General features: G+C 42.3%; 1 protein-coding gene across 3 annotated transcripts in view; it reads left to right on the top strand.

Moving 5' to 3' along the window:
* Nucleotides 1-6,097, top strand: part of AP2S1 (adaptor related protein complex 2 subunit sigma 1) — a 30,950-nt gene extending 24,853 nt beyond the window's left edge. For all 3 annotated transcript variants that reach the window (XM_030219172.1, XM_030219174.1, XM_030219173.1), the window contains 2 exons: nucleotides 4,028-4,087; nucleotides 5,224-6,097. In XM_030219172.1, coding sequence (XP_030075032.1) covers nucleotides 4,028-4,087; nucleotides 5,224-5,325 — 162 coding nt within the window. In that variant the 3' untranslated portion in view covers nucleotides 5,326-6,097. The remainder of the gene's footprint in view (nucleotides 1-4,027; nucleotides 4,088-5,223) is intronic.
* The last annotated feature ends 7,692 nt before the right edge of the window (nucleotides 6,098-13,789 follow it).

Below are 13,789 nucleotides of genomic sequence, written 5' to 3'. Positions count from 1 at the left end.
TTTTTACCAACCTTGACAGATGGGAGGACCTCACAATCTCCTGGCTTGGCAAGGTACAGGCTGTGAAAATGATGCACTGCCCAAGTTGTTATAACTTTTCATGGCACTTCCTCTTCCCAATTCTTTGTAAAACTCAGAATTGTAGTCTTTTGTATATATGGGGAAGGAAACCACCCAGGGTAAAAGTGGCCATGCTAATTCAGCCAAAGGCGATTGGGGGTATAGGAGTCCCTAAATTTTCTCTTTTTATTTTCAAGCCGCCCAATTATGGATGGTCAGGTACTGTTTGGAAGGCCTGGGTCCGAATAGAACAATGCTAGCTTATCGTATACTCCCCTCTGATCTCTGCCATGGCTACCGAAACAATTATTGGTGCTTCTTAAGAATCCTCCCTGTTAGCCTGCATGTTCCCCTGTAGACTTTGTGAGCTAGTTTTTTCCCCGAGCATCAATATTTTAGACAGATGGCCATATCTACAGCTCCAGGTTTCTCTGGAGGGGGAGGTAGACTCTGTGTGGGGTGGGAGTGTCAGGAGCTCCGTAACTTGGGGAAAATCTGGGAAGAGGGGGAAATGCTCACCTTTTCAGAATGTCCATCTAATAATTCTCAACCCAAATCTTTTTTGTGGACTATCAGATAATGGTCCACAATACTAAGCACATGGCTTTGATAGTCACACCTCTTTCCTTATCGGTCCTTTTGTTTCTTTAGTTTTCAAACATTCATATGTCCATAATTTCCTTTGATCAAAAATAAATCTTATAATTTAAAGTGAGTACGTATCTCTCAAATGCCAACGGCGTTCGACGTGTAGCTTAACAGACCATCCCAACCGGTTGCATTTATAACTTCAACTCCGACTTAGCACTGTGTTTCACAAAAAGCTGCATCGGGGATAATATCATCTTAATCACTGAAAGTAGACAAACAGGCTCATTTTCAAAGCACTTAGCCTCCCAAAGTTCCATAGAAACCTATGGAACTTAGCCTCCCAAAGTGCTTTGAAAATATGCTAAAAAATGATCTTGGAAAAACAACTCGTGAGCATTTTTTGGCACGTCCAAGTAGCATCGCCTAGCTTTCTAACATGGTGATGGCATCTGACATCACTTATATATACTAAAGTGATCAATAGCAAAGCACTTGTAAAGATTCAAACAAATAAAAGATTTATAAAGCAGACACATCCATTCCAGCTCTTCATTAAGCCCTTCTGGGGTTAGTGTTTAATTCAAAATTCCAACGCTGCATTTCCTTCTTTTATACTCAGGCTTGGCTCTGAGCTGTAACATGGCCCTCAAATGTCTGAGCCATGGCAGCATCAGTTGTCCATTTGAGATCAGCCTTCATGTAGGAAATCACAAAGCTGCAACTAATTTCTGTCCTTACATTTCATAGCACACTACTGTCTAGAAATACCCAATTCAACAGTAGGTTTGGCCAGTCTGCTTTCCAGAATCTTTGTGGATTAGAATCCGATACCATCCCACCCCACTTTCTTCCCCCAGTCTATTCCTCTTCATCTCTTGGTTGCTGTAGGTAGTATAAATAAGTCTTAAAGGAAAACAACTCCCAACAGAATTATTTATGCCAAAGCTCTAGATTATAGAACTCTGCCTAAGCAAATATTCTGGACTCATGCTAGGGGAAACAGGACCTTATTCTGGCACCTAACCAAAATTAGCTGAGTTAGAGAGAACGCCACCAAAGCCACAGATAGTATATATTAGTTTTATTTATAGATAAAGAAAATATACAAATATAGAATAGCTCTGCAGCAAGGCTTAGCAAAGTACAAATATATAACTTGCTGATAATAATAAAACAAATAGGTTGCTAACAAAATAAAGACTATGCAAAATGATTCTTACTGGAACACTGATTTTGTATTCGTGAAAACTTATACTACACCTCTTATGCAAAATACAACTGTTAGCAGCGTATTCTCTGACCACGAGCTATGACCTAACCAGTCTTTATCTCAGATAAACACCAATCACTAATTCCCGACATCTATGGAAGTAAATCCTGTTATCTCACCATGCTGTCTGTTAGGCAGTCTCTCGATGAGGTAGGTGCTGATGTCTTCTTAGACTCTAGCTATATCCACAGCGAGTCTGTCTCGGATTCAGTTCAGGGTCTATCTTCTGAAAGCAGGTGTTACGGTCATTCAGTGCCGTATTTCAGAGCTGATGTAGCTGAGCCAATCTGTATTTTCACCAGATATGTAGTTGACAAGGTTAGAACAACACAGTCTCTTGCTCCCTCCGAGCCTTCTTTATTATTATTATTTATTGCATTTGTATCCCACATTATCCCACCTATTTGCAGGCTCAATGTGGCTTACATAGTTTTGTAAACATTGTCATTACAGGATAGCAGATACTTTTAGTGTTGTGTAGAAATTAAGTGAGGGAAGAGAGAAGAAGGAAGGGGGTGAGTAGGGTAATTATAGGAGGTGGGTTATCTTAACTGAGTGGGTTGGTGAGGTGGACTAGTGTGGCTTCTAACCTTGCTTGTCTTCTTAGGTTGTTCTTGTCAGGCCCAACTGTCTGGTTCCCGGTTTCTTAGTCCCTCTCCGTCAGATGATCCTCCGGGACCAATCATAATCCTGTCCAGCTAACTCCATGAGCATGAAGAGTCCTTTGTTCGTCACCCTGAAGTTGATACTTTCGGGTCTGCATATCTTTCTCCAACCAGGTATACTGGAGCCATGGGTCTCACTCCCCTTTCAGCTTCTCAGGGTGATAACAGGATGGTTGTAACACAGAATGTCCTAGGCTGTGGTATGCCTGCCAGTGATTTTCCAGAAGCTGAAAAGCTGGATCTTGCTGACACAGATGTGTTCAGGTTAGAGGTTGTAGAATCCATCTTGTAACAGGATGTCAGGCTTGTATGAACCAACACCAGCTCAGGTGAGATCTCAGGTAAATACCCCTACACTGCCTTTCCAAAAAAAAGGAAAAATATAAAAAAGGCTAGTTGCCGCCAAACATGTGCTTGGTGTCTTCCTGTTGCAGCACATTGACTATTTTCCCCTTTTTATGTTGAAGGCAGTCTGTAGTTAGGGAGTCCTATGCTGTGAGGACTTGCTATCCTACCTGTCTTTTGAGAAAACCAAGTTACTTGTAGCTGGTTTGGGCAACAGGATTCAAGTTCACATTCCCTGCCCACTTCTTCAAGGACTTGTATTCTACGCTAAGCTTTAATCATATACTGGCCTGGTCTTGTGTGACAGCAGCAGGCAAGAGCTGGTGTGCCTGTGTAATGAGGCTTCTCAAAAACTTCCAGAATTCTTGAATCAAGATTATCTTTCCCACTTATACTGTGAGTACTTGTATTCTATGGTTCTCAGAGAATACCTGTTACAGGTAAGTAACCTGTTTATTATTTTCTATAGACAGGATTAATCAGGCTATAACAATTAGTGAACTGGAAGTCAAAGGAACTGCTACTGGAAAAAGTGTTTGAGAAATGATGATTCCATGGGCCCAGAATGATGGTTTCAGAGAGAGGGTAAGAAAAGGATTGAGATCCCATGGTATAGGAGGCTTCTCTATTGATGACAAGATGTGAAGAAGCCCTTTCATGAATCTGTAAACTGTTGAACAGGGCAGTGGCCCTGCCTGGAGTGCCTTTCACATCATGAAAGAAAAGCCTAATTGTTATGGCAACAGGTTGAGACCCAAGGAAGCCAGGGTTCAAATTCTACCACTACTGCTTGTGATCTTGGGCAATTCACTTAGCCCTCCATTGCCTTAGGAGAGCTGCTTTCGGCCTAGTTCCTTGCGGTGTCATCACCCACTTGTGTGCCTTATTACATCCTGGATGTCAATGGAAAATGCTTTATTTCCTCTGTCAGAGTGGTAGGAGTTTATACTGGGCCCTGGATCACAGTTTTGACTTTGCTGTGATGCCTAATTTAAAAAAAAAAACCAGAAAGCTTCTATAGGCAATAAAATAGGTTTAAGCTGAAAATGAAGGTCCTAACATGGTTTTAGTTAAGTAATTTTTTTTTTCTCTTTAGGTGTTGAATGAATACTTCCACAACGTTTGTGAGCTGGATCTGGTTTTCAATTTCTATAAAGTGAGTGTCAGTTCTTAATTCTGGTGTTTGAATGTTATTAGGGCTCCTTGTGAGGAGAGTTCAGTTAGAAGACTGAAGGTTGGAAATATTCTCTTGGTGGGGTTCACCTTAAAAAGGCTGAGCATTTAGGGTTCTTTGTCAGAGTGGGGCTTAGCTAAGGCAGAATTAGGGAAATTAGAGCCGAGTATACCTAATGCATCTTGATGCATGGGAGATTTCTAGGCACCAAGATAGCTATGATGCACATTGTAGTACTCAGTAATCTGAATTTCACAGAGATGACATCTGTGAAATATTTTATGCCCATTCTTTTCTGAGTTTGACACGTTGCAAGGTGGAAGTTTGTCCAATACAAATTGGAGTTATCCCCTGCTTTTCTGAGCTGACGTGGCTCCTTCACCACCTCAAAGCAGTAGAATCACTTCATGCTTCCAGCACAGAGCACATGCTGCTCACCTGCTCTTCTGGCCATACCCATCCCTAATGTCACCCTTAGCTCCATGCCACACAGATTCTCAAAGTGAGTGTAATATTTAACCAAGGATCAGCCCCCCACATCTCATCTTGGCATTTTGCTGCACTGGGATTTGCAGCAGAATCTCTAATTTTTATTACTTCCAGTAAATTTACCCCCCACCCCACACACACACATTGAAGGTTTTCTGCAAGCAATCCTTGGAAACATTGATCAGATTATATCCCTGTCATAGGCTGTGAGTGATCAGTAGGCATAACTATGTCTTCAGTTTACCTCCAATGCCTGTTGCAGAAACATCAAGCTGCCAGACTCCTCCATTATTGTTTTGCAAAGATCTTGTGATGCCTTCAGTGAAAGCAATTCTATAAATCCACCACACGTTCTAGGATATTTTTAGTTAATGATCCGTGTCTCTGGATTTTCTTAACAGTTGAATTATCAATAATAGACAAAACTTCTGTGCACTTTTTATTCTTTTTATGAACGTATTTTGAGTAAATGTTATAACCTGCTTAGGACTGTAGCTGATAAGCACAGTAGAAATGTTTTAAATAAATTTGCATTTGATGGGAGGTAACTGGGTGGAATTAGAACAGGTTAGCTTGGGGAATACCCTGAGCATGCAGTGCTTGTCCCTCATTGTTGGGTCTCGTTACAGGTTTATACTGTAGTGGATGAGATGTTCTTAGCAGGAGAAATCCGAGAGACAAGCCAAACCAAAGTACTGAAGCAGCTACTGATGTTACAGTCGCTGGAGTGAGAACGAAGGGTCCTTGCAGCTGATTCTGAGCTTCAGAGCATGGTCACTGCTCTGGCATTCTTCTTTTGAACACCTTCATTGTCCCTTTTATAGACCCTGATGAGCTTCTTCTCTCACACATCCTCTGCTTTTTTTTTTTTTTTAACACATTCCTCAGGACTTCAGATTTCTACCCCTGGTTACCTTCCATAATCCATCGAGGGGTCCTCATGGGTCTTCTCTGGTCTGTAAATCAGTGGTTCAAACACTAAGCTAACTACAAAGGCCACCTTTACAGTAATGCATTGGTAGCTCCTGACTGGACAATGTAGTACTTGAAGACTGGCAGCCAGAGCTAAAGTCATATCCCTTTCTATTTTTGAAAGTGAAGGTAACAGCTTCAGCCATCAATTTGTACATTTATTATGTTCGTGCACAAAGAGAAGGGGATAAGAAGGGGGGGGGGGGGTCAGTGGCATTATAGAGGGAAAATAGGTCCTCTCTTCCTATTCAGTACTTTAAATTTAGAGGGCTGTCCTTTTGTCCATTCATGGATCAGGGATTTGTCTGTAAGAGTGCTTGTGCTTCTGAGCCCGATTTCATTCCTGTGTTTGTGTCCCCTGTCCTTTCTTCCCTGTATCTCAGGGGTTCCCTTGTCCTCTTGTCCCTGCCATTTCATTTATCTCTAGGTCTCAGGACGGGGGAACCATTTTCATTTTTGTATAATGTAATAGTGCTGCAGATGAAGTGATTATGCTTAATTGTACCAATAAACTGTCTCATGGAATATTGACATATTTGCAGTTTCTGAGTCAGATTGCTCTGCTGGGGGAGGGAAAATAATTCACTAGTGTTCAGTATTTCTTAGTAAAAGCTCTCTTTTTAAGTGAGCAGATTTTTCATATTTAAGCTGTCTCCCTTTGCTTCTTCCCCCCCCCCCCCCCCCCCCCCACACACACACAGACACACTTTTTTTTGGCTGTACTACAAAAAGGCAGTATATCAAATCCATGACCCTCCCACCCCCTCAAAGTTTTCCATCCAATGCATGCACAAAGTTATAAGTAAAGTAAAGCAAAACAAATAAAATCAAATATTCTATAGCGTTCTTCCAGACCAGGAAAATGGAGAGTTCATGTTTGTTGCCATAGGCAGCAACACATGGTCCTCTGGGTTAGCTGGTGGACTGTCAGCTCTTAGATGAAAGTGGGGGGGAGGGTTAGATGGTGTTTCAAAGATATCTGCATGGCTATTCAAAGACTGAGTCTAAAGGGATTGCACAGCCCATTCACAAATTACTTAGAAGTCATCTCCAAATACAGAACATTTGGAACTGGTCTGGAGGAACTTGAAAGAAAATTAGCTGGTAGGGTCTAAATTCTCCTTCCTTATCATCCCTTTATAGATCAATCCAGGTGGCTTTGGTACTTTCCATGCAGTATCTACTTAGGGAGGAAACAGAAATGCCTGCTGACATTAAGCTAGCTCCAAGGCTGTAACTTGTTGAGCCTGTACATCCAGCCTATGTTTGATCAAATGCAACAACTGACCAGAACAGTCATGGAAATTTCATATAGAGTAATCAGCCTATGTCCTGCCTATGACAAAACATGGAACATAGTAGAATGCACCGTCAGATAATGTAACATTCAAAATATAGGTAGCCAGTGAAGCTGTCTCGCGTCGTCTGTCATCAGCCTCCCAAAACACTGGGAGAAAAATAGCCTGGTTGACATGAAATGGTGACACCACCTTAGTTAGGTAAGCAAGACGGAATGGACTGAATTATGCCTTCCCCTGAGATGCATCCAAACACGGTTCCTGAAACAAAAGTGCCTATAAATCTGAAATTCTCCTGGTTGACCCAGTAGCCCTCAGAAAAACTGCTTGCAAGGTGAGGTCCTTCAAAGGAGCACCTTTAAAAAGATCAAAGGACACTGTACTAAGGCCAAAAGAAACACTTTAATCTCCCAAGGCAGCACCACTGGATGTAGAGGGGGGTCTTAGGTGTTTAACTCTCGGAAAATAGCTTACATCTGGAAGCGTCGCCAAGAGACTTCCATGTAGTGGCCCTCTGTAGCAAGCAATGGCTGCTAAATGCACCCTTGAGGAGGCTAGCACTAGGCCTCTTTCAAAAATGCATCCAGCAGAAACTCCAAAATCGCTGATACTGATGGCAATAAGGGGTTAACCTGTTTATTATGGAATCAACATCAAATATATTCTCTGCATCCTAACCTAAGACAGAGAAGCAATCACTCGACCAGAGTAACTTCTCTTCAAATGCCAGGCTGTAAGACAGAACTGAGATGCATCTATATTGGATCCTGGGAACAGAAGGCCTGTTAAAGTTGGAAATGCCAAGGATTCCTCTACCCGCAGTCTCATGAGATCACTGTATGAGGGCCTTTGCCAGTCTGGAGCCACCAGAATAACAAGTCCCTGATGACTCTGCCTAGTCCACAGAGGAAACTTCTGCAAATAAAATCTGATATAATCTAGACTTTATTTGCCGAAGTTTTTACATTTTTTGAGTGGACTCAGGTGTTTCACCTAGTTTTCTTATTTATGATCTGCTTTGAACTCATTGGGTATTAGTGGAGTGCAAGAACAGTACACAGTAACCTACTTCTCAGCCAAGGTTGTACCAGTGTATTGGTGCTGGACAATTGTCCTCCTCTCCTGCTGCTGAATAACTTTGGGACCTTGCCATCAAATCCATGACTCCTGACCCCCCCCCCCCCCCCCCCCCCCCCCCCCCCCCAGTATTGAACTCAGAGAGTGAAAGCTTTGAATGCTAGACTCCACTTTGCAGGATTTAGGATGTTAGGGAATTTAACTGTACATTCTCCACTCCAGCTGTATGTGGTGCTGACAGTCTTGTTAGAAATTTCTGTGTCCAACACTAGAGGTTTTGCTCATCTTTCGCCACATATGTGGCGTCTTCTGGTGTCTCATTGACAGTGGCATAGGCTACTTCAATTGAATTGTGTGATAAACATCTGTACTGTCTTGCCCTGAACTGGTGGTTGGAAGGCTTTCAGGACTAGCCAATGGCTTTTGCATATATTTGATGGGCCACTTCACCAACTCCTGTGACAAGATCTTGGGCCACCGCATGCTGTCAGTGCTTCCCCCCCCCCCCCCCCCCCCCCCCCAAACAAAACCACTTAAGCTTGCATCTGTTGCTACTAAGGTCTTCTCTGGAGCTTCCGAGTCCATTTGATTTAGTAGATGGGATGGGTGTAGCCACTATGATATTGAAAGCGTTTATTTTGGGTCAAGCTGATTTCTATGCCCTCCCCCACCAGGTAGGGGACCTACCGGTTCTTTATCCTTGTCCCCGGAGAGGTCAAACACACACACAAGATAAATATATACAAAGCAAAGGCCTTTGGAAGAGAGAACTAAGGGTCTCACATAATAGCATTGACGCCACAGAGAACTGTCTCACAATTCCTCAGGTCCTCTGCTCTTTTATTAAGAATGCATTAAGCCATAAATTAACTGGTTACATCACAAATCATGGGACACAAACTTTGAAAAATCATTGGCAAGATTATATTCTGCTTACATCTGCAGGTTCAGGGTACTTTCCAAACTGCTAGTGGTTCCAGTAAAGTCTAACATTTATAGAAATGCGGAAATATCATACATTTTTCCATATTACATCTGCATGCTCAGACATCTGCATATTTCTCTCTTACTTCCCTATTCCTTTCAAACATACGTGTTTTTAGTGACTTCCCAGAATCTGAACAAAACTGTTAATTCAGCAAATGTCAGCAATCTGTAACTAGGTTAAATGCATATGTCCTGCTCTGTCTTAATTATCTCAGTTTCACATTTTTAATGTTTAACTCTTGATATTTCCTTCTGACTTCTGAGCTTGGGGGGGGTCTATCGGGCTATCATTTTCTTAGTACATTCTTAATACCATCAATAGGCTAAATCTTACCTCTCCACGGAGAAGCAATGGTGTTTCCAGATCCAGAGTTTGAGCAGAGATCTTAGGTAATGGGTGCATGTGAGTCCTGGTATATGGGATCAAGTTTAGAGTTGCCACCATAGATCCCAGGACTTGCACAGACCTTGGGTCTCTCCATCCTCTGTAATTTCTTGACTTGAGACTGCAGCTTTTGAATCCTATTGCTGGTCAAAAAGACACACAACATTGCTTGAATTAACCAATTGTCTAAATAAGAATAGATCAACACTTTCCTTTCTCAAAGCTGCTGCCACTCCAACCATCATCTTGGCTCTGTGGCTAATCTGAACAGAAGAACGCTGACAAAATGATGATGCAGGAATGCTAAACAGATTTACTGCTGATAGTTCTGGCCAAATGGAAATATGTGGTTAAGCCTCTGTCAAATCTAGAGATGTTAGGAATTCGCCTTGATGGATGGCTACTGTTGCTAATTGTATTTATTTGTAGCATCTGTATCCCACATTTTCTGAAGGAATTTGAGTTCAATGTGGCTTACAGCAATTAATTAATATAGCAGTGGAAGGGAATTCTTAGTGCTTTGCTCACCTGTTTGTGATCCAGGATTGGGTGAAACATTCCATCTTTTGTGGGAACCAGAAAATAAATGGATTAGCTATAGGTACTTTGGTTCAGCTATAGCCAGTAGTTCGGTACTGCTGGAAGAACAATCTTGACCATGTTGTGCTGACCATCAAGGAGACTGCACATCCTTTCCCCAATGTGTTTCTAAATGCCAAAATATATCCTTTGCAGCTGCCTTTTGAGGTCCCACTGATCTTATTTGGTCCATTCTCCAGTAAAACTGCTGAAGGCAGCTGCCCACTGGAGTAATAGGCCTTCAAATTCTCATTGTGTGCCATGGGTACCTGTGGTGGTCTGGGTGCCCCCTTCTTGGCCATCTCTTCTGCCACTATGAAAGAGGTGATCCCCAGAAGCAAACTTATTCAACTATGAAAAGCCTTCCTTCAATAAAGTTTCACTTCCCTAAACTGACCCCTAGCCTTCACTATCTTGTCCAAATCATTTCTAAACAGCAGCTTCCCTTTAAATGGAAGTTTACTGAACTGGGCTTCAAGGCAGACACAAGAAGTGCCAAGCCCTTAGCTAAATCATATTGCGCTCATATCAAGCTTCAGGGCCTTCCTCCAATTATTAGGGCCCGGATCTATTCAATAACTGCCCATCAGAAACAGGCCTGGGCTATATAACTTCCGCAGTGAAATGCCTTCTTAAAGGGCTATTTTAATAGTCCCTCAATCTGGTCATCTTGCAGATCTTTCGGGATACTCCGTCCACCAGAATGATAATCTTCTTGGTCACTCCATCTTATACTATACATGTTCTTATATTCTGCTAAATTCAAAAAGATTCTAAAAGGATAATATCTTACATTCCTTCAGTCAAGGAAAAGTACAACAGGGTTATACAGTGAAATTCTAACTCTTAATCTTATTAAATTTTATAGATGTCAATCCTCACTAAACAGTAATGTTTTAATGCTCTTCTAAAAGTATAGTAAAGCAATAGTCTAATAGTTAAAAGTAAATTATGCCACAGTTTAACACCCTGATACGAAAAAGATGATTCCAGTATTGATTTTTTAAAAACACCTTTCAAAGTAGGATAGTTCAACTTCAAACAGCACTCAGATCTAAGGCAAAAGAAGAAGGGAAGTCCAAATAGTTAACTTATTGGAGCACTCACCATATAATTTATACACCATACAAATAATTTTAAACTATATTCTTAAATTAACTGGAAGCCAGTGTAATTCCTTCAATAAATGTGACACCCTTCTCACTTACAATCTGGTAGTCCTGCCATTAACTTACCTACTTATCTCCTGTAGTTCCCAGTGTATCAAAAAAGGCGTTTGTGGGCTTCTTAATGTCTTCAAAGAAGTGGATCCTTGAGCTTTTTGTTCTCCATGGTCCAATCCTCAGATTTTCAGGGCCTCTACTACCCTCAAGGATGAGAAGATCATTTTCATGGAATATGTGCACATCCTCCCCCAGGAGCTACTTTTTATCTTCTAGGGACTCATCCCCATACTCCTTCTGAAACTGAGAGGTTATATCGGCAGGATTCAACAAGTCCCCAGCATCCATTGAACCTATCTCTTTCCAGTTCTATTGTACAATAACCTCGGCCTCTTCACTGAAGGATCCTGTGAACATATGGCTGATGGGAGCTGCAACAAACATAGCTGTATATATGAAAGTTCAGGTTGTATGGCCTAGTGCAATTAGCATTACGTTACTGAATTGCTGTCTTTTTAAGCTACATATTTTTGCTTAGGGCTGAGAAACTCCCAGGTTAGCACAGAATGACACTTTTTTTTCTTTGGATACCTTTCTTATCTACAGCCAGGTACCCCTGTCTACAGAGCCCATTCATCTTCCCACTGGTTGTTGCCACCATTGCCTTTTAAGTACAGTGGATATAATCGTTACTGTCTTAGTTTTGGCACATTTTCTGGTACACATTATAGTAATGGATTTATCATTCTGCTTTTTCTTCCCTTTGGGCCTGCTCCAATTAGCCTCTGAAAATAGGCAGAGTGCAGTTTGGAACCTGCTGTATCAATGCTTATGTGAGCACTGACGGCTACATCTGATTATCTGAAGTGCCAGAACTATTTGCAATGTGCAATAAAGCTAAGTATTATATCTGACATTTCTTTTCCTGAGTGCATGAGTGGGTCATTTGCAAATATCTTGGGAAATGCAAAAGAACTGTGGGCTGTAGCTAACAACTTGTATTGCTGGTGCCTAGCCACTTGCTGTACTGGCACCTGCAGAACCACTTGCCCTCAGGCCTCTTTTCATGCAAAAGGCCTGGTGCACTAGTAAAGTAAATTTGGGGCTTAAAATATGCATTAGCCAGAGGACCCATCTTGTTGCAATCCAAACCAGGACCTCTATTCTCTATTGGGCTCAAGGCAGGCCATCCCTTTGATGGTCCATCAAAGGGATGGCCTGCCTTGAGCCCAATAGCTTCACTCAAAATGGCAGCAGTTCCTGCCAAACTTGGGTCTGCAGAATTTAGTTTATTTGAATCTGATATACTGCCTCAGCCGATAAATAGATTGAAGTGATTCACAAGAAACATATATTCATAGAATCAGGAAAGAGCTATACTGTGTGATAGGATAGATATACACTCATCCCAAGGTATAGTGAGAAAAAGTGGAGCAAACAGGAAGGGGTAAACTAAAGTACAGGCGGATTAACACAGTAATACAAACATGCTGCCCTGAAGGCTTGTTGATAAATGTAAGTTTAGAAGGAGGTCTGCTCTCAAATGACAAAGCAAACTGTTGCATAATGAAGGGGTCAAGAAAAAAGAAGGCATTATTTCTTTTGACATCTAACTGATCCACTGGGGGGGGGGGGGGGGGGGAGAACTAAACAGTGGTCATTAAGTGATCTCAGTACCCTAGAGGGGGGAGTGTATAGGGAACAAACAATGAGGCCAGATAATATGGCATCCCCTCTTACAAGGCCTGAAATGTTCACACATACTGGGTCTCCTTATCAGCAGGGCTTCCCCTTCCCTTGGGAGCTCATTGTATTCCACTGTTGCCCAGTGCTGGCTCCTCAGGTTGTGTTCCTGCTTTCTTGGCACTCTCATGCATGTGCAGCACTGGATGACTGCTAAATTGCTGAACCACATTTGGCTTGTGTTGCCATGCATCTGCTTTCAGTGACCTGGGACACCCTGATCCCCTCTCTCTCACTCCACCCCCCCCCCCCCCCTTATAGACACTGGTTCCCACTGTCTCCTGCTGCTGCAGAGTGAACAAGTACACCATTTGTTATGCGCTTCTCTTGCTCTTGGTCTTAATGCTTCTCAGGGCCCCCTTCCAAGAGTTGGTGAGAAGGATCAAGGGATTAGCAGTTGTCCTCAATACAGTGGGACAGGAGAGGTGAGCCAGCATCCCCAGGCTGGGTGGAGTGGTGCAGCCAGTCCTAACCCTGCTCTTGCTCCTATCTCTTTACTACTTGTGGTGCTTTAAATGCCTTCTGTAGGAACCTGGAATGACAGTGAGTTTGTCCCACCTGATCAGATCCAGACTGCACAAGGCCTACCTTCCTACCTTCTGCTGGAGACTGAGAAATACTGGCTGTGGTCTGGACTGGTCTGGAGGGATGTGATTTTAAATCCAAAAGTTGTATAAACTGTTTCTATTGGTGCAGGAGCTTCATGATATTCAACTCCAACTTCTCTGGGTGTTTTTTTTATGAAAAAAAAAGGAATTTCCTGTTTGAAATTACTTTTTGAATTTCATGGGGGGAGGGTGGTTTCTCCCTCCCTTTGTACTGCAGCAGTCTGGGTATGTTTAGATAAGAATCAGGAGACCAATTCATCCTGGTGATCTGCTATGGTTCTGCTACTGTCTCTGGATGCATATATGAGGTCTCCAATCTTGTATGTGCCCAAGGAGAAGACAGGGTGATAATTTGGCTACACTAGTTGGGGGGGAGGGGGGAT

The sequence above is a fragment of the Microcaecilia unicolor genome, chromosome 11 (assembly GCF_901765095.1).
Source record: "Microcaecilia unicolor chromosome 11, aMicUni1.1, whole genome shotgun sequence".
Taxonomy (NCBI): Eukaryota; Metazoa; Chordata; class Amphibia; order Gymnophiona; family Siphonopidae; genus Microcaecilia; species Microcaecilia unicolor.
Note: the sequence above shows the minus strand (reverse complement) of the source record. Positions and strands in the feature narration are given on the sequence as shown.